We start from the raw sequence: 21,559 nt of genomic DNA, 5'->3' as shown, positions 1-21,559 counted from the left end.
AATAAAAAATAAAAAATAATTGCTCAACTTCTCAGTCTCTTGCATGCAGAGGGAAGTCTTTAACAGACCTTGGGCCCAGTCAGAACATCCTTTTTTAGTTCAAGTATTTCACAATAGGAACTGCCCAGTGCATGAAGCTCAGTGGGTCATGTGACAGACACTGTCTCCTCCTCTTCCTCTCCAGCTCTCTTAAATCTTCAAACAAGACCAGCTGGAAATGCTCGAGCTGCAGAAGAGCCTGCAGCCCAGCACACAGCTCCAGCTGCCAAGTGCCACAGCTGCCCTGCTGCTCCAAGTGCCAGCTCTCAGCACTGCTGGGCAGCGAACCAGTCACTTACATCTAACACGTGGGATCCGGGAGGCAGAGAAAAGCTGGAATAGTAACATGGAAGCTGTCAGCAGGAGAGCAGGAACATAATCGGATGAGAGGGAACCTTACACAGTGCACAAGAGTCAACAGCTCTCTAAGCAGTTAAGAGTTTCAGTGGAAGAAATGAAACCCTTATTATAAAGTATTTCACTGAGAGGGAGATAAACGAGGTTTGTAACTATCTAACTATATTCAAATATATGGCCAATTCTTCCTGGATTGCTAAAGTATATAATTCCCAGCAGCCAGAGAAAAAGCAAAAGTTTAATTCCCTAATTGCTTTAATTCTACGTCCCTAGTTTACAGCTACAGAAAAAATGATCCTTCCATCTGTACTCGCTACCTGTGCTCTACATCTCATAACTGAGCCCAGCTTCTTGTTAGGTAAAAACCACCGCCTGCCCTTAAGGAAGCTGGGTAGCCAGAGCAGCTTCTGTCTGCCTTCCCAAGGGTGACGGTGGTGTGCTTTGTTGCAGGGGGAGGTTCGTCAACTTCTGTGGGCTTTCTCACAGTGCTAGAGAGATTAATCTGTTCTGATGCCACCTTTGAAGACAATTAGATCAAAAAAGAAAAAGGCTTTGTGACCTGAGCCAGAGAGATGGTTTCTTTACTGCTCATGACGATACAGAATTGCTTTATAAGCTGAATATTCTCACTCTGCTCCCAGCAAACAACTTACCTACTGAAGTACTGAGGATCAGTATGTCTGTCCCTCTGTGCTCAGCTCTCAAAAGGAGATGGGGCCAGCCTACATGGCTGTCCAGAGTTTGCTCCAAAAAGGTGTTGTGTTTTTTTTTCCCTTCCCTAAAATACAACCAAATTAATTTACTCTCTCCACAGAGTGGATGACCTACGTTTCAACTGTGAATTTTGAGAATTTGCCCGGCCATTTTAACAGAGTGGATGCTAGTGACCATCTCCCCCTGCAGGTGAAAGTGTCAAATCACGTTATAATTGACACCAACGTAAAGGGCTCTAATTAACCACACTAGATCTTCAGATTCATAGATCAGATTGCTCCTTAAAGTGACAAAACCCTAAAAATACCCAACACCAACACCCTTGCCTACTTCACTAAGTTACTGTAAAGTCTACTAAATAACACTGGGGATCTCAAAACACATGAAGGATGATCTCAACTCTGCTGTTAGGAAGCCCCTACAAATCAACCCTTATTCCAAACTACTGTGGAGTGACCAATGCTCACAGTCCCCAGGAAACAGCAATTCCACTTTGATTAAACTTCAAAACTATTTGAAACTCTGAAATCAGGCACACATCTAATCTTGTCAAATCCATCCAAAACCTGACCAAACTAGCTTACGGACCAAGACGGTCAAAAACTGAGAGACCTCTGAGGCTGATGGAGCACAAAGTAGGTTTTTTTCATCATGTTATGAGCTGGCAAAACCAAGTCCTCCAAAAAGCACTGAAGGTCTCTAATACTTTGATCTTAGAAGGTCAGGTTAATGCACTGTTGAAATAGCTTTGACAGTTTGAGACATTACACTTCCTCAGCTGCCATCTCCCTGAGCCTTCTGCCAGCTGTCTGTATCCCAGTAGCAAAAAATAGACTCACCCGAGCACCCTCATATGCTTTAGAAGACAAGCTTAGTTGTAACTGTAGATGAAAGTGGTTTGAGGAGCTTTCAATGAAGGGGTTGGTTCCCTGGTCTCAAGTCATGCTGCTGTGGTTCCCGTCTTCTTCCCTCCACCCTGATAATTCCTTTCTCGCACCTCCCTTTTGCCAGTCCCAGCACTCATCTGATCCCACTATAACCCAACTCAGGAGCTACAAAAGCATGCACACCTTCTTCCACACGGAAATGAGAATCTCACCTCCTGATGACTAGAGGAAACAGTGAGTATATCCGCAATTCTACATCCATCCTATTGCTCCGCTTCAACCTATTCAGCTATTTCAGGAATGTTGTGTCCTGCCAGAGGCACAGAACAATATTTGGCAGGGTTCACACATGTTACAAGGTACGATTCATCCAGCAAGAAAGCTGAGAATTGCAGGTCTGTTTCATGCATGACCTGCCTTCAGTTTGGCTTCTCTGTTGAACTGCTCTATCTGAACTACCTCCGTTCTGCATGAGTGCCTCTTATTGCAGGTCAGAGAGATACGAGCTATATCATTTATTCTGTCTCAACTGGCATGCGTGTGTATGCATACATGTGTGCACTTGGAAAGGAAAAACGTTAGAAGGGGAAGTAATGCAATTTGTATTCAATCAGTACAGAGGGCAGGGAGAAGGAAGAAGAGAGAAAGATGTGTTAATCCCTAAAGGGGAATACACCTCGAGCACGGAGCTCTCAGTGAGCTCACTGCGCAGCACTGATGAGAAATGTTCGAGCTCAGCCTTCAGTTTGATCCTGCCATTAGTGAAGCCCCCACACTGACAGGGGTGGGGCAGGAAGGTGATGCTGCCAGTGCAACATGACCTGTTTCCACTGCTGTAATGAACAACAGGGAGAGAGAGAAAATAAAGGATTACAGCCCTCACTTACTGTCACCCAGTTTCCTGTCCAGAAGGAAACACTTTAACAGTTAACTGAGCCTGGGTGTGTGACTGTACGATGCTCAATAAGCATGCCAACATCATTCTGTACAGACTGAGCCCCACATCATCTCCGCTCCAGGTGTTCTGCTCAACCTTCCTTAGAGGAATGTTAATGCTGGGACAGAGGTCATTTTAGGGCAATCAGTAATATCAGTAGGTTCCCAATAAGGCTGGAGAGGGATCGTTTTTCACATGCAATCTATTCCCTTCATTTTTCCATTTTTACTACCCTTCAGTTACTTCTCCCAGCTATAATCTATAGATTAGCCAACAGAAATTTCTATTTAAAATACAGAAATAAACCAGCATAACGATACATGTCAGTAATAAAGCAATCTGCCCAGGACACAGCTAGGTTAAAGGGTCTGACCTACTCAAAGCACTTTGAAACAAAGGTGCCAGTTAAATGACGAAATGCTAACAAATGTTTTTAGGCTCAGTAATTGTTACATCAAAAATCATACATTTAATCTCTTGTGGCATTAGCTGTAATTAGTACAAAATTGCATGGGTATTTTACTAAAGAGTCACCACAGTCAGACAGGCGACCAAGAGCCAAATGCAATAGGAAATTGAGGAGTTATTAGTTACACAGTCTGAGGCTATCTCCGCTGAAATATTTAGCCAAAGTTCTCTTAGAAATTTCACTGCTACCATGTCAACATTAGATGGCAGCAAATACCTATAAATTAATAATGGGCAAAAATTTAGGAAACTACACGAGGGTGAGAACTGTACAACGACACAAAGCCCTCCAAACTACAGACACAATCCTCTCAGTCCCCAAATAACAAGCACTGAAAAAATAGAGAACCTTTAATTAAAAAAAATAGAAATATAAATGGGAGACCACAAGTGACATCCAAGGCCAAACTTTAAAGCAGAACAAGTATACATGATAAAATGACATGTTCTATGATATCTTCTATGTTTTGATGTCTTCAAGGACATCAGAAGAAGTGGTTTGGTGACATCACAGGAGCCTCGCACATTGTTGCCTACTGGGTACTACATGGCTGGGCACACTTCCTTCCCCCTCCCTGCTCCACTATGATTACAAGTTTGTGTAATTTCTACATCTACACTGCACTCAGTCTTAAATTGTGGCAAACTATGCTACCAAATACAGATTAAAATGAAATGTGGCTGGCATATTTCACTAGTGAGAGAGAGAAATTGAGTGAGCTTTGGAATGATGGTACTTCACTTTCTGCTCTGCATTGTTTTTACTTAGTTTCGCTCAGTAGTGAAGAACAAACAGAAATTACAAACCTGTAGTGCAGGAAGCGCAAAGAAGTGTGCGTGACTGCTGGTATAAAATACAGCAGATTGACTGCAGTGGAAGGGGCCGACTAAGCTCATTCAGAGCATTTGTTAAATTGTATTCCATTGCTTGACATCACATCCCTGCATTGTCATTAGAGGCTACTGAACATCTGGACCATAAATTCCACTCTTATTTCCTGTATGAAACAATGTAGGTGTGCTAGAAAATGCAGCTGGAGGCCTATCAACGCTAGAGGGGGACAGAGCAGCACACCAGAGGAAGACGTCCTGCATTAGCTTCTAAAAGGCCAGAGTAGCACTGGTCACTGAAATAATGTGGGATTCCCAGACTTGCTGAACTATTAGAGTATAAATTAATGCAAGATAGTAATCCTGTTAGCAGAGAGATCAAGCAACCCAGCTCGTTTCACTTGCATGTTTCATTAGCACTTCGGAATTTCAGGAATTTATCTGACTAGGTGACTGGTATTTACCCAGGGATCTAATGACAAAAAAAGATTTTTTTGAGCTCATTTTAGCTGCAGTACTTCTCAAGTGACATCAAGAAGGCAACAGTCTTAAAAAAATACACCACACAAACAACTTACAACATTACAAGATGGCAGAGACTACTCAAGAAGACAACACCTTAAGCCAACACATTCTAGATACCCCTTTGGGCAAAAGACCATCTTTTTATTCCCTCGTTTCAACGCCTGGCACAAGTCTTTGTTATTTGTTATCCAAGATGCAACACCAACACACCACCAGAAACCATTAAGTAACATCATAGAGAAAAATGACAAAAAAAAGAGAGTAAGAATAGGATCTGTGGTAACCATTGAGCACAGCTTGTTCATTGTGTGGGACCAATTCAATATGCGAAGGGTAAATTGCCAACCTACCTCCTTTCCGCAGCAGATAGATGGGCACAACATAGAGCATCACATGCTGGATGTAATAAATTTCCATTTCAAATGGAAGCTGAGGAATAAGGAAAATACTTGTAAATGTTTTTCATCATTAACAACCAGAACCATTTTCCTTATGCCCCCATGATAACGCGTTCAGTTCAGTTACATCCCCTACATATAAGAGCAAAGCAATGACAGCCATTAATGGCTAGTGCTTGGAAAGCACAGCTAACTGCACCCAGTCCGTCCCCCTTGCCACAAACACAATGCAGCACTTCAAGTAGAGAATTCTCAAAATTAGCCAGCAGCACAACAAAGGAGGCATAGCACAAGATTGCTCTTTTCCTCATTACCCTAAGTTTCCAGTAATGGTGCAAAACCCCGAGGTAATTAAAACAAAGACTATACACATACCATATGACAGTAGCCTAATTATAAAGAAACGTTAACTGCAAGCTTGTAAGTTGCAGAAGTCTACAAGGAGGTCTTTTTCTTACAACCATACATAAAAGTAATTGCTGAGGGCACCTGTACAAAAATCAAAAGAACTGCTTCATAGCAATCTGCATGCATTTGTGAAACAGCCAAGCCTCTGTTAAAACCAATAATATGCAACAGATTATATCAGTCGGTCTTCAAGCTGCAGCAGTATGCACATAAACAAGTTACCAGTTAGCGGTAAATCCAGTATTCCTCACCCGCTGACAACTTTGGGGAAATTAAAATTAGTCATCTGAGGGTTTAGTTGAATTCATGTTGCCTTTTACAGGAGGTCAGACTATGCTGAAGTAATATTGTGCTGAAAATAACTTGAAGCACAGCTCCGAGTTTAATCTGAACCCCTTAATCCCAGTCCAACTAATTCTAGCTCTTGAACAGTTAGAAAAAGTGATGCAATGTATTTGAAAGCCAATCCCATCTGTAAACATTTTTGTGTATATACTGATTTGTTGAACTGGAGCAACACATTTAACACTGACAAACAGCAGGAAAGATCCAACTCAAAATTCAGAATTCAACTTCCCGGTGCAGCTCCCTTACAAAGCTGAAAAGACATACCTCTCTACTGTATTTCCCACGGAAACCTGGACAACATTACAGCCTGAGTCTGAAGTCTCACAGGAGTACCAGAAAGCCATTAGCTTTGGTTCAAATACAGTATCATTCTGCAGGCTGAAGTGAAACAAGATGCAAATACTACTCCTATGGCATGTGTCCACATTAAAAAATAAATCATGATAATCAATTTTAAAAAATCAAGAGCCTCCCCTTTCTATTATTGTTCCAAGACACTGAAGTCATAACATTGAAACAGAAACATTACAAGAACTTCTACATCAACAGAACATAGGCTGAAACAGTTTGTGTTTTTCCTCAAGAGTCAGTCAATAAATAGTAGGTTAACAATATAGTGAGCTCTGAAATTCTACAAAAGTTCTTAGATTTTATTTTGAACATAAAAGATATTATAACCAACAGCTGGGTTCTGTTAGTCTTGCCATCCCCAAGCTGAACACTATCACTGTCCTGTTTGCAGACTCCAAGATGTTCAGCCAACTGCTGGGAGACTAAACTAAAAAAATCTTCAGTACAATCTGTTGGGTTATTTTCTCCCAAGTATCAAAATATAAAACCATGTGAGATGATGGTATGCAAAAGCAAGAATTTCACAGGAGTTGTGAGGTTTCCTGTATCTGAACCTGTTCTTCTGTCGCCTGTTGAAAGACACCAAGTGCAAAGCGAGGGGCTCAAAAATATTCAGGAAGAAGTTAACGAAGTTTGCCTAACTGGAGGAAAAAATCTGTACCCCCCTTCCAGGTGGGGCGCACACACTTCAGGAACAATAGCTCCTGATATAAACAGCACAGCACGAGGCACTCACTCCTGCCAAGGAGCAGTCTCTATTCAGTATCTGTGCTTTCAGAAGGGCTTCTGCGCTCGCTGAGCTGTGAGGGTCAGTTACACAAACACGACGCTCAGGACACTTCTGAGAACAGAGTAATGGTTGTTTTGCTGCAGTAGCATTGACACTATTTTTGTTTGCGTGAACAACACATCATTTTTTCCACTATGAAAGATTGGTTGTTCTAAAACCCGGCTAATTCGGCAAGTGCATTTCCTCATATCGAACCGAAACGCCACGTTTCGGTACAGCCAAGCACTTGAGCTGTACAGGCAGGCTACAACAAACAGAAAAAGAGCAAACACAAAAGATGAACTATGAAGTTATACACAGCCACTAACTCGCCTACCTCTAAAGTCTCATCTATAAATTATTTCTCCACAAAACACGCACAGATAACAGATCGGTACTTTGCATTTGAACAAAGACATTGCAAGCAAAGACAGGGTAGGAGGGCAGATCAATGGGTGGGTCACCCAGTGATCCAGGATTTAAAGACCCTCGTTGTGAAAACAAGTGAGCACTTCTGCAGATCAATGCCACGCATATTCCCAGAACACAAAGTATGTTGAAATACTGACTTGGACCATCCAACCTTTGTCTGCAGGCACCTGTGAAGGCCACAAACTCAGGCTCCAACAGTCTCTGAAGTGGACCCTCTCCAAAGGTCCCAGCACACTTGACCTCTCCTTCAGGTGCCGCCAGGGAAACTTTGCAGCCTCTCTGAAGTAATAAGGTAGTAAGTACCTGCCTGGTAACAAACCAATGGTGCCGATGGTAATATAGACATATTTTAATCCATATCTGTCCCCCCAGAGGACCTATTTATATTAATTGTCAATTTATATTAATTTATATTAATTGTCAATATTTGCTTTTTTTTTTTTTTGCACTGAACTCCTCTGTCCCAGCTGCCAGCGCTACTCTTCCTGCATTTCCCTTCCTCAGAGTTTTAAAATAACTAAGGGTACAAGACAAAAGGAGAAATTATCTGCTTCTTCAACCAGCTGATATCCTAGGTTCCCAAGCAGTCTGTTTGAATAAGGAGTACAAGCTACCCTGTTACTCAGCGTGATAAGCAAGTTTTTCCCCTTTAGATTCTTACTTGTGGAAAAGCAGCGCTGCTCATTGTCCATTCATAGGTTTGACACTGGGATCACATCACAGACATTTCAAAATACACTAAAGCAATAATGACACACACAATTCCTCTAACAAGTGCACAAGATCAAAACACGCTAACAAAGCACTCTGAAAATAAATATTCAGACTCGTCATTTTTTACATTGTATAAAGAAGTTTCTGTTGGAAAATAAATGGTGTTTTGTTCTTCCAGAAAGAGTATTGGCCTGGCATGATGCAGACTGGGAAACGCCGCATTCCCTGGACATGTGCTAAAAGGCTCTCTGGCAAGTACCAAGCACAGTGAGCAGGCAGCAAGCCTCCATCCCAGGCATGGGTAAGTGAGGTACAGTGCCACTGGTCCTAGCAGCCACTCACATTGCCAGTGAGACTGGGGAAAGAAGAAACCATCTGATGGAGGATTAGAGCACACCTTATTCTTGTACTTCCGAGCAAGAAAAATGTGAGCACGTACTTTATATCCTCATTTAAACCACCTACTGCCCTAAGGAAACAACGAGCTCATTCCATTGACTGCACTAAGCTTTAAAAACTCTCTTCAAAACAGCAGTAGAGTTAAGCCCAAAAGTCAGATATTCATATGAGAGCTTCCCTCCAGAAAGTGTGGCACAAGACTCATTTAAACTAGCTCAAACCCACTTCAGCACAGCAGCTGGTTTTCAGTGGACTGAGAGGTTGCTACTTTGCTCTGTTTCCTGAAAGTGGTACTCCTCCCTCTGTTAATTATTGATACTTTAGCTTTATATGTGCAACAATAGCTCAAGCACCATATTGTGCAAGAGCTCTCTCTCCAACATCCTCTACATCCTCTACTGCAGAGCACAGCACAAAAAGGAATTTAGCTCCCAGGTTGCCATCTTTCCTACAGCATATCTTGCACCACATCTAGTCAGTTTGTACCCGTCCCCTTCTTAGACATCAGCAGTAATTCAGATTTTTAACTTACAATCAGTAACTGGTTTCCTAAACATGATCTGTAATCCAAAAAATAAACAATAAACATAGGCTTTGCATTTCACCAACAAAGCAGACCACAGCATAGATTAACTAACAGAGAACAGGAATGTATATAAAGCTGAACAATACAAAAACCATGGGGCAAACAGCTACTGGGCCTACGTAACAGATGCTGCTTACTTCTGTTGGTTAGAAAATGCTGGGTACTTCAGCATAGTGAGGAGTGTGATAACAAATGACTTACTTTGCAGTGAAGAAATAGCTGCCAGAGAAGTTTAGGAGAACGGTCTGAAGACAGACGTGAAGCCGTAAAACAAACAAACAAAAAAAACACACTACCAACAAAAACAAACAAGTAGCATTTGCAAACGAGACCATTCACAATCTTTCCAGGATTCTTTTCTCCAGCATACATCCAAGCTGGTAAGTGGCGAAGAAGCTGAGCAGTGCTCAGATCACTGTTACACTGCTCAGGCCATTTTACAGCTCAGGCACTACCAGCATACCTGGCACAGATCAGAAAAGGATTTCCATGTACTTGAATACTGGGAAAGAATATAAAGAGGAAAAAAAAAAAATGTTGATATTGAAATAAAAGGAGTACAGGGGCTGTAGAAAAGTGTAATGCATCTATGTAGCACCTGAGTGAAAGTCTAAAGCAGCTTCCCCAGATTTTATTGCAATAATTCTTTTCATTGTATTTTAGGGGCAGGTTGTTTCATTCCAACTTCCTGCCGTACGCCTGCTTGTCTGCAATCAATAGAAATACGTATTCCCAAGAAAACCTGTTTCAAGTAGGTGTCTCAGTCAGTATCTACCCTCTAGGCTGTTCTACACCATCCAGTCAGTACAGGGAATTATAATAGAGTTCCCTTTAAGTAGCATTAATTCAAGCTTTATCTAGTTCTTATTTTCAATTAATCCTGTAAGGGCAGGGGACACATACTAAGGGAAAGAATCAGAATCCACAGCTGCTACCATAGCATCTGTATGCATATGCACAGTCCTAAGAGCTACAGAAGAGCATCTGTTGTGCTGCTGGTCTGTAGTAGAGTGAAGATGCAACAGAACACAGGCCTAGAAATAACTTCTTGCTGCAAGGATGGAGGGAACCAGAAACATAACAAAACAAGAGACGTGACTGCATTTTTGCTAGTCTACAAATTCCAGACAATCCAGGTAGGACAAGCCCCCATGTTTCCAACTCACGACACACCCAAAATCTGGCAAGCTGTCAGAGAATTTGCTTTCTTAGCCTGTCACTACAGAGGGTGAAGCTTAGTAAGAAAATCAGGAGAACGTGCTGCTTACTACACCACTGATCTCAACTGTATGCGCATTGGTACTTTCATCAGTGCTTTGCGTATTTGACTAGCACTGTATTTGATGTAAAAGAGAAAGGCACCCCTACCTTCTGGTCACTCGTTTTGATCACACAAACTGGCTCACATTAATGACACGTGGGATGCAATCAGGCATTTGTGGAGTTAAATGGCTTCTAGAAGAGACAGACCAGATGCAGGTAGTAATACCAGTTTCAAGAACAGCTTTCTTCCAGTTACTCTAGAGATGATATTTGGATTACTTACCACTACCAGCAGAAGACACATTTACATTACCAAATACAAGTGTGATTGCAGGCTGTACTGAGCCACACATGTGTTTTGATGCACATAGTATAGGTAACTGCTGAAAGATGTAGAAACATTGGCCTTTGGACCTCCTGGCAACCAATGCACAATCTCTCAACAGCCTTCAATGTGCTACTGCTCTGTTACCTTGCCTTGTGCAGGTTAGATTAAGCCAGCTTAGATTTGGTATCATGTGCTACCATAACCTATTCCATTTTACTGTGCAGACAAAGGCATTTCACGCAAACTGTTTAGTGCAGTGAATTATTTATTACCTTGACATGCAACAGAAATGCAGTAGGCAAAGATCAGAGGTGCTACACAGCGGGTACTGTAAGTGCTGCTTACAGCATGATTCTGTTCCTAAAACAGATTTAGAATGCGTACCTCTCAAGCCAAATAGTTCTAATAATAGTATAGAGCTGCTTCTGGAAACATTAAAACTGTACCATCTCAGCTGTGTGAGCAGAGACAGCAAGTTCAACACCTCTGGGACACGTCCTACTTTTTTACTTCATCTATAATAACATTTTCAGGACATCAGCTTGAATGGGAGAAAAAAAAAAAAAAAGAGAGAAAAAAAAGAAAGAAAAAATCACATACTTTAAAACCAGCAACAAGAGTTACTTGGGAACCTAACAACCTGATTACCTTTGCATCTTCCCTGTTTACTTGAAAGTCTTAAAAGATTACCCTATTTACCATGTGAATTATTAATGCTGACCAAGAACGATTTGCACCATACGAGTGGAAGAAAATTATTAGAGAAAAATTAAATAGCCTTTATTTCTAAAATGGTAATAAGAACTCACAAATATTGACTGTAGGAAAATAAAATAAAATAAAAAACTTCTGTCTTTATCCAAGGACTATTCCAATACACAAAATTTAAATCCATCTGCACATCATAAATAATACGTGGAATATTTACTGCTGAATAAATGTAAGTGGATTCATCTGTTGCTTAAAATGGTTAATTCTTAGTAACTCAACGTCATGCCAAGGAAGGAAAATATTTTATTGGAAAAAAACAGAAAAGAAAATAGTCTGACCTGATCTTTCATACTACACTTTTTGGAAACATTATCCCAGGTGCACACTGCAGCCAATTATTTGGTTAAAAAATATTTTTAATGAGCATAGTGTCACTGAAAGGTTACGTCTACTGAAGGTAGAAACTTCCTATTATAGTTTTAAGCATACCTCAATTCTCCAGTTCCACTGTCAACAGACAGATATTTAGGGATAGTTTTGAAATGACTGAGGCTTTAGCAGTTTTAGTGGATACCTTGCAGACAAAATAAAAAGCCAAGTTATGCTAGAAAATTGTGAAAGTTTCTTTTTCAGGGTAATGAAGCCTTGAATCATAAATGCAAAAAAAAAAAAAAAAAATGCTTATAATACATTAAGTAACATAAATGAAAGCAGAAATGGTGACGCTAACCCCTAAAGGTGACCCTGTGGTCACAAAATGTTGGACTAAGTATTCTGGAAATGACCTGGAACAGGTTAACATTTAGAACCACAACCAAGTACAGTTCATCCTTCGTGCAACGTGGCAAGCACCGAACCTTTTAGAAACCTAAATACATGAAGTAAGATCTCTTCTGTGGGAATATTCTACTCTTATGAACACAAGAGCAGTCATCCCTCCACTCATCCTGAATACTATGCATGTTCAACACATTTCTGATGATTGTTAAATGTACGTGACAGCAAAAAGCATCTCTGTACTTCATGATGCTCAGTTCCCACATATGAAACAAGGGATTTCTGTGAAAATCTCTTTCAGGTAACTTTTTAGTTTTTTGAAGTCTTGGAGCCTTTGCTTTTGTTGTAAAGTTTCAGGACTGTTTTATAAAATATCTGAAATTTGCATTCATCCAAAGATTCTTAATTAATGCATTTAAATGCATATATCAACAGAGAGTTTCATATAGATGACCTCATATAGGAAGAGCCAAACACCAATAAAATTAGGGGTAAAAAGAAAATATTAAACTAGGAAATCAATAATAACTGCAATAGATTTTCTTAGCAAAGAGACTACACAAAGGAACAGAGAAAACTAGTTATGACCAAAGTTCAAATTACCAGTGATCTTCCCCGAACACTCATGGCCACATCCAATTTAAGCTGAGGACTGTGATTATTTTCTTTAAAACAACACAATACACTGCATTTAAACCCAGACTACTACAATTTTTCATCATTGTAAAGCTTATCTCCATGATTATTTCAAGATAATTTCAAGATTTTCACCCACACATATAAAGGCTTCATTCTTAAAGATATTTAAGTATTTAAAATGCAGCTAAAATCTAATTGAATTTTCAGATGCAAGGCTGGCATTTAAGACTAGATATCAAAACCCTACCATAACTTCACAGTATATGAATGTGTATGCTTACCATACAACTTTTAACATCTGTTCAGTAGTTCATTATCTTGCATAGCAGATGAATACCAAAGGCTGATGGATTCCAGCTGACTTACTGTGATGTTTTGTAGCATAAATAGGCCTATAGTTCAAGTTCCTAAAATTACATATAATTCCACCCCCCTTCTCTGCCAAAGTGGTGCCCTGCCAGTTCTGAAAATAGCAAATCGATTAGGTGAGCATCTTAAACACATGGCAGACTATTCATCTTATGGTCACCTATAACTTCATGCTTCTGGTATGTATAAATCCTGATACCCACTTGTTCCTGAACCGCCATCACCTGGTGAGGTAATGATTGTCTTCCATTCTTTATCTTCTGCTTCTTGTCCCTTGCACCTTACTGATACATACAAAGAAAACTACGTCTAATATTTTTCCTGCACCTCACTGCTTTAATCTCCATAGGAATAACTAATTTGCTAGTGCGTGCATGCCTGCTGCTGAACTTGCTGAGTTAGCAGGCTAACTTTCGTTAAAAAAGGCTGCAACTCAACAGCAGACATCTGCTGTCTGTAGGATAACTGATAGGCAATCCACTTGCAGGGAGCAAGTCAGGAGAACGTCAGCTGAAGACAGTAAAAACTACCTACAACAACACAATTTCTAGCAGTATATCAAATAACTTAAGGATAAAACACATTTCACATGATGAAACGTAACAGGAAGGCATTTTGGTACTTAGGGCAATACAAAAGTTTGGTATATAAGCTCACAGAGCGATAAGAGGCAACAGCCTCCCGCTTTTCAGTTCCTACTGACAGCAGAATTCCCCTGCCCACTGGCCCCTAGTCAGCATCTCCTTCCCCACTTCTAGAGGAACAGTTGGGGTCAGGTGCCCAAATTTTCACACTCTTAATTTGTGCCAGACACTGTATATTACAACTATTTACAACTAAGAATACAAAGCTCTTATATGAAATGTACACATTAAATTACATGTCTTAAAGTATTGTAAAAGTGAAATAAAAAAGATGAGGCATAAGGAGATGACCACTCTTGACCAAGTCAAAAGTTTTTTCATTTAGATACTTCAAACCAGAACATGGAGCATAGACAGAATTACTGCAATTTTATTTATTTATTTTAACTCCCAAAGTTGTAAGAGAGATTTCTTGCTTTCAGGACAATCTCAAGGTAAATAACAATTGCCAGTCACAGAGCAGATCGTGTCTACCATGAGAGAATTTGGACCAAAGTAGCCACACTATAAAACATCACCCAAATTACCTTGTGCCAGAAGAAACACTGAAAAGAGACCAGCCTAGCAAGCAGCTGTTAAGCCAAAAATATCCTAAGCTGTATTTATTCCAAGAATACTTGCTCTTGGACATTATCCTTTGGCTCCTTTATCCCTAATTAAGAAGACAATTTTTTAAGTGGTCCATATTTTTCCTGTTTAATCTCCCTAATATACACGGGATCGATTATAATAACAGATAAAATATAAGCAAATGATTAAATATTTCAACATTTAATCCTAAGAAGGTTATCAAGAAAAATAATTTTGTAATGCTAAAGTTTTAAATACAAACTAAGTAGTTTGAAATACAAAATAAGAACTGTTCTCCCAGTTATAAGGGAGAAAAAAAAAAATATTTTACTCATTTTATGCCCCTTCAGCAGTTATTCGTTTTACTACCACATTGAGAAGGTACACAAGGCAGATATACATGTTGGGGAAGAGAGAAAGAGAGCTGGAAAATAATATGTAGTTACCAGATTAGGAAGGATGGCATAGAACTTGAATAAACTCTAGGGTTATTGTACTACTGAATTAACAGAAATCTGAAGAACATGATCCAGCTTTCTGTGTGTGTGTCTTATGCTGTGTGGAAGATCATTTCTAATACGTCAAAACCTACAGATGAATTATCCTCTCTCTAGTTACTAAACTGTATCTCAGGGCAAAGTTTTCTCATCTTAACAGAAGAAGTAAATTATATACAAGCCCACAATAAAACCGTCAGTTTTCAAGTCTCCTAGCTACAAGGGTGGCCAATCAGCACAGCTTATCATCCGTAAAATTCAATACGGATGCAGATTTCTTTATCTAATCCTGTCAAGATTTGCAAATGGACAACCACTAATGAGATTTTTAATGTAGCCTGAAGTCCCTAACAATTTTGTTAATATCATTAACTCATGTGCTATATAGAAACATATATATAAATATGAATATTTTACCCGGACACTACAAATGTGTAAATAATGTTTTAAGACAGTTCCTGTACATTTAAGTCACAGGTATTTTAGCTGACAAAAATGCACACATTGCATGTATGTGTATGTATACACACATGTGCAAGCATAACAGCTCTTAAAAAAAAAATTAGAAATACCCTAAGTCTGAGCCATATGAAATAACTTCTCTTACCGTTAAGTCTTGGTAGGTTTAAGAGTCTTACTAGGGATACTGGCAGACGTGAAAACTTGGATGGAAAAAAAAAAAAACCTGCTGTGTTTAATTTTGGAGGAGAGGTGGTGACAGACAACAACAATATTTGGAATTTTCCATGGCCTCCTCTGGACTCACTCCAACAGGTCCATGTCTTTTTTATGCTGGGGGCCTCAAGAGCTGAATGCAGTACTCCAGGTGGGGTCTCAGAAGAGTGGAGTAGAAGAGGAGAATTAGCTTTACCTGCTAGCTACGCTTCTGATGCAGCTCAGGGTATGAACAGCTTTCTGGTCTGCAAGCACACATTGCTAGGTCATATTCAGTTTTTCAGCCACCAAGTACTTCTCTGCAGAACTCTGCAGTACTTCTCCATCAGCTCATCACCCAGCCTGGATTTGTGCTTGGGATTGCCCCGGCCCAGGTGCAGGACCTTGAACCTGGCCTTGCCGAACTTCACAAGGTTCACACAAGCCCACCTCTCAGGCCTGCCCGGGTGCCTCTGGGTGGCATCCTTTCTCCCCAGCGTGTCAACCGCACCACACAGCTTGATGTCATTGGCAAACTTCCTGCGGGTGCACTAGATCCCACTGTTCATGTCACCAACAAAGATGTTAAACAGTGCTGGTCCCAATACTGACCGCTGAGGAACACCACTCATCACTGGTCTCCACCTGGGTATTGAGCTGTTAACCTCAGCTCTTAGTGCAGCCATCCAGCCAAGTCCTCACCCACCGAGCACTCCATCCATCAAATCCACATCTCTCCAATGCAGAGACAAGGATGTCACGTGGGACAGTGTCAAATGCTTTGCAGGAGTCCAGGTCGATGGCATCAGTTGCTCTTCCACCAGCACTGTAACCCCATCATATGAGGCCAGAAAATTGGCCAGGCACAACTTGCCCTTAGCGAAGCCCTGCTGGCTGTCACCAATCACCTCTCTGTTTTCCATGTGCCTTACAAGAGCTTCTACGAGGATCTATTCCATGATCTTGCTGGGCACAGAGGTGAGACCGATGGCCTGTAGTTCCCCTAGTTCCCCAGGTCTTCCCTTTTCCATTTTTTAAAATGGGGGTTATGTTTCCCCTTTTCCAGTTACTGGGAGCCTCACCAGATTACCTTGACGTCAAGTAAGATGGATAGCAGCTTAGCAACTTCTTCCGCCAGTTCCCTCAGGACCCTTTGATGCACCTCATCAGGTCCCATGGCCTTGTGCACATGCCACATGCTATCCTATGAAGGCTATATCAAAGCCTTTAAGTTCTCCCTCTGTTTAAAGGCAAGAATGGAGTTGACAAAATAATTTTGCTACACCTAGAATATAGCAGTGTTGACTTTCCACATTGATTTATAAACACGATCACCAAAAAAAAATCCAGAATTTATATTTTCCTATCATCATAGCAACCTGTACTAGGAATCTACAGCCTGGTAAAATGAACTATGAAAGGTGAAATGAATCAAAGATCAAATAACTTTACAAATAAAATAATTAAAAATAAATTAGAAAGGAGGAGAAAGGTACAATACACTCACCAGGCGTGTATTAACAACAGGAAACAGTAATGCCAAGAGGGCCCCATTCAGCATATGCATCTGCAACCTTAAAAAAAAGACGTGATATTATTTTCACGGGAAATGAAATATTTTCACATATTTTGTGTAGGATCTCTCCAATAAGAAGCAGCCAGAGATTTGAGAAAATTCCACTAAATTTGAATAAAACCACTGTTAAATGCAATAAGGACAAAACTTCTCTTTAAACACACATTTAAATACTTAACTAAATAAAATTGCTTTCTGTAATGACCTTTACCTTCCTAGAAGGCCTGGCTGCTAAAGGCAGTCTAAGCAAAGAATAGGGCAGGAAAGTAGTATTATACTACAATATTTTGTATAGCTTTCAGTCACCTCTCCCCGAACCACAGTTGCATCAAAAAGAACACAAAAATTGCATACATACTGGTTTTGTCACCTATTTAAAGTAAACTAACTAAAGAATAAACTCTCCACAGCCACTGCCTGCCATAAACTCTATAAAGAATTACAAAGTTGTTTGTAATTTAAAGGGGAAAAAAAATGTAGTGCAAACCCAAAACAGTTTTTCAAACATCATTTATATGTCAGGGTGTAAGAAAACAAAGAGGTTAACTCTGGAAAGCAACAGGTATTGTGGCCTTGCAAATGAATAGCAAATCCAGGATTTCCTGGACACCAGACGTATTTTGCATGCCCTCTGAGATGAAGAAATACTAACACAGTATCTCTGTATTTGGCCTACTCTCAGCCCAAAGAAGGAAGAGCAGAAAAAATTTGCAGCCACACGGTACCACTCCTGAAGCAATTTATGAGGCATGTCCCCAGATCATTTTTCTAGTCATTGCCTAGAGTAAGACAAGAAAGGGCAGACTGAAACCACCAGCGGCACAAAAGAACCAAGGGTATGTGGCTCAGCACTCACAGTTTAAGCTATGACCCTTTTCAGGGTGTCACTTTTCAAACCAACCAACATCTCTTTCCTACTGAATACATACCTTAATATTTTAATGGCTTATGCCATGATTAATTTCTAAAATACATTATGCAAGTAGACAGAAATACAGTAAGGAAGAGGCATTACCTGAAGAGAATCATTGCAACCCGACATGGAGGGCAGGCAAGAAGAAAAATCTGAAATAGTAAAATCAAATTTCAATTAATGGAATGATCTCTTTTAGACTCCATTTTCTATATCTTTGTGTCCTAGTTCTGGACGTTACAAATCATTTCTAACCAGAAGAACCATTCTACAGAAGAGCTGGGAAAGACTAAATATCATGAACAACGTAAAAGTTTATACATGTTTATGTAAATTCACATTGCCTACATGTAAAGGGTTATGTGATACAAGCAGCATGTAGGGTTCAGCTTCTACCAGTACCTAGGAAACAACATCAAATTCTAGCCTTTTTCATTAAAAAAAAAAAGTTTTTCCAAGGCCTCCCACAACACAGATATCACCAGTCATATTCCTCCAACAGCTCCTATAGCTGTCAGTCACCACAGCGTCCTCACTGTGCTGAGGACTGAGCATTTACACACTGCCAGTACTCCCTTTGCTTCAGCGGTGCAGGACCCAGCTCTTGAAGACTGGATGCAAGATGGTTCTCTAAAAGCCTCATAGCACTTCACAAAATAAGGCTACCACAGTGTCTGTTCTGTGGATAAGCTCAGTAGTCATCTGTAAATACGTCCGTTGCCTTACTCAATAGAGTATACTCAGAATACTGCAAAAATGTCACCACGTATGAGCTAGCCGTTTCCCAAGACCAAAAATAATGATACAACTGGAGCAGCTTATGATTGTTTTCCTTTACAGAAAAGACCCACAAAGCCCTTGCACATACATGTATGACCCATCCAGCTTCTGGGAAAAGCACCTAACATTTATTAATTGTATTTCATTATTCTGTCATTGCGTATTTTTGCAACCAACTGTTTACTAACTAAAGTACTTTGAATTATGGACTATAAGGATTGGAATGGACATAGTAACCTAAAATATTTCACTACCATGGAAGAGTAAATGAGTCACAGTTATTTATTTTCAAGTCAACTCTACTGCAAGAAACACAGTTTTGAGGACTAACAAGGGCAAAAGAAACATTTACTATTTTTAAACATGCCAGTTCCTTGGTTATGGGGGAATCTTACAGAAAATATGTTTAAGGGCAACAGAGAAAACTACAATGCTTATGTTAAAACTTTACAATCATGGAAGAGATCTTCAAATATTTCAGTTTTAGCAGATGAATATCAAGCACTTTCTCTATAAGTAAGTAAATAAATTCCCCTGATAAATAAACCTCACGGCCTGTTAAAAGAGACGCTTGACAAGAGGCACTTGTATTTGATTTTCAGAGAACTATATTATTGAGTAGATTTAAACATCTTAAAAAGTGTTTCCGTGAGTTCAGCTCCCAGAGTAATTATTGCCCTGAAAACATCGAGTTCACAGCAGACAAGATCACGAGCTCTACCCCAAGTGTTCGCGTGCTTATCCCACAATCACATTACATTTCACTGCCATGCCGGAAATAAAATCCTTTGCCTTGCAGGAGGAAACAGCTACATTTATAAACCAAACAGCGTCACGTTAACTTAGTGGTGAAGCTGGGAAGAGTTCCCAGCCCCTGTTTTCATGCCAGCACTCGCAAGGTTTCACGCACGCTAGTCTGCTAGCCCCCCTCCCTGGCATGCTGCAGAGCTCCCGGGTAAACAAGGCAGCGAGTGCGGTAAAGCACACCGGGGGAGGCAGAGTAACCAAACGGCCAGTGTGGAAGAAACAAATTCAGCGTCCTTCCTCATTCTGGACAATGTGTTACCTTTCACGTTTTCATGTGTCATGTTACAAAAGTAAAGAAGGACAAAGGAATGAACTAGAAACCCAAAATGTACACAAGGAAGTATCTGGGGAGGGAAAAGCAAGCCATAAGGTACCCCTTGTGTTACATATTGAGTTCTGGGCACAGTTCTGATCCTCCCCTTTCTCTTTGACCTCTCTCACAACAGTGACCACAGGGTACAGACCAGCTTTCAGCAGATCATTTTAACACATGAAGACCCTTCAATCTGTTTAAAAAAAACACAGGCACACACATATAGGCAGTGAGTAAGAGAAAGAGAGGGTGCAGAATCATGAGTGTCCTTGAGAAAAGTTCAGAGGAGAAGTCCTAGGTGGGGACAATGTTGTGAAACAGGACAAGAGTCTTCTTCACCAGCACATGACCAGAAGACTCCCCAGTTTTTTCCTCAGGCAATACACTGTGAAGAAACTCATAACACTGGTAAGTCCATAAACAGAGGTTCACTTCGACCTTATGGAGCCAGGTGAAAGCAAAAGTCAGTACTCTTAAAGGCTCTGCAAGACCATAAATAACATTGTCCAACCCAATGGGAAATATTTCGAGCATGAAGTGCTGCACGGCCACTCTCCTGCAGAAGCCCAAACACAAAGGTCACACCACAACACATGCTGGACAAGCAGGGCTGTTATAATTTAGAGACTGTGATATACAGGGTTTGTCTGCTTAACTGTACCTTTATTGAGACAAGATCAGAAAGAAACTGAACTCCTGGTTGCTCACAGCTAACCCAGGGCTGGGTTGCAAATCAGTCTCTCCCACATTCCTTCCTTTGAACCATGCCCTAAGAAAGAAGACTGAGTACTAAATGCCTACAGGGCCAGAACAGACTGGAAAGCAGAAGGAAGAGGATGGCATTTTTCTCCCTGTAGCAATACTTTTTTAAAATGTTCTAAAGGAAACATGTATGTGACCTTGTCATTTGGTATTTCACATAGCTCACAAGAAATACCTTGAGTGCCATAAACTTCAGAGATCACTGGTATCTTAAATCTAATGGAATCAGTCATTAGTGTTACTGTAGCAGGTGTGGAAAAGCACTAGTTTGGAGGCAGTAAGAATGTAACTTTGCATGACTTTATTCTGAAAACTTCTTTAACCACAAACAGAATCATGTGAAAGAACACAGACCTGAACAATGTCTTGTTTCCAATTTTTGATCCGGGAAGATGTGACCTAGAGCAAAATGGTTCTGCATTTGGTTATAGATAAACTGTTCCAGAAGAACAGAGCAAAGTCTATCAGGCCTCATTCCACTGCTAAGCGAGGCCAATAAAATGCTTCTTGCCATACCACGCCAACCCTCGCCATCTGTGCAAAACAGAGAGGTAAGAAGCAACCTTTACTGCTCACTTGGTACTGTGTGAGAGGGGACATTCTGTAAGGCTTCAACACTACTTGGAAATCTTCCTTCGCCACCTAACCCAAAAGGCTTATTTCAGAGTATCCCCTCCCTACCTTCCTATTTCCTGGCAGGACGAATAAGATAACAAGCAGTTATCACCAAGTATTACACCCGCCCTCCACAAATCCCTGTTAGGTTCCCTTCTTTTGTAACCACTGAAGGAAA

General features: G+C 40.4%; 1 protein-coding gene across 1 annotated transcript in view; it reads right to left on the bottom strand.

Annotated features, from left to right (window-relative positions):
* TMEM164 (transmembrane protein 164) overlaps positions 1-21,559 on the bottom strand; it is a 42,533-nt gene that overhangs the window by 7,703 nt on the left and 13,271 nt on the right. The window contains exons 2-4 of the mRNA XM_032196012.1: positions 18,207-18,256; positions 17,123-17,189; positions 5,109-5,187 (exon numbers count right to left, since the gene is read on the bottom strand). Of these exons, the coding sequence (XP_032051903.1) occupies positions 5,109-5,187; positions 17,123-17,189; positions 18,207-18,256 (196 nt within the window). The remainder of the gene's footprint in view (positions 1-5,108; positions 5,188-17,122; positions 17,190-18,206; positions 18,257-21,559) is intronic.

This window comes from Aythya fuligula, chromosome 13 (genome assembly GCF_009819795.1).
Source record: "Aythya fuligula isolate bAytFul2 chromosome 13, bAytFul2.pri, whole genome shotgun sequence".
NCBI lineage: Eukaryota > Metazoa > Chordata > Aves > Anseriformes > Anatidae > Aythya > Aythya fuligula.
The sequence above is the reverse complement of the archived record's forward strand: the minus strand, read 5'-3'. Positions and strand labels throughout refer to the sequence as shown.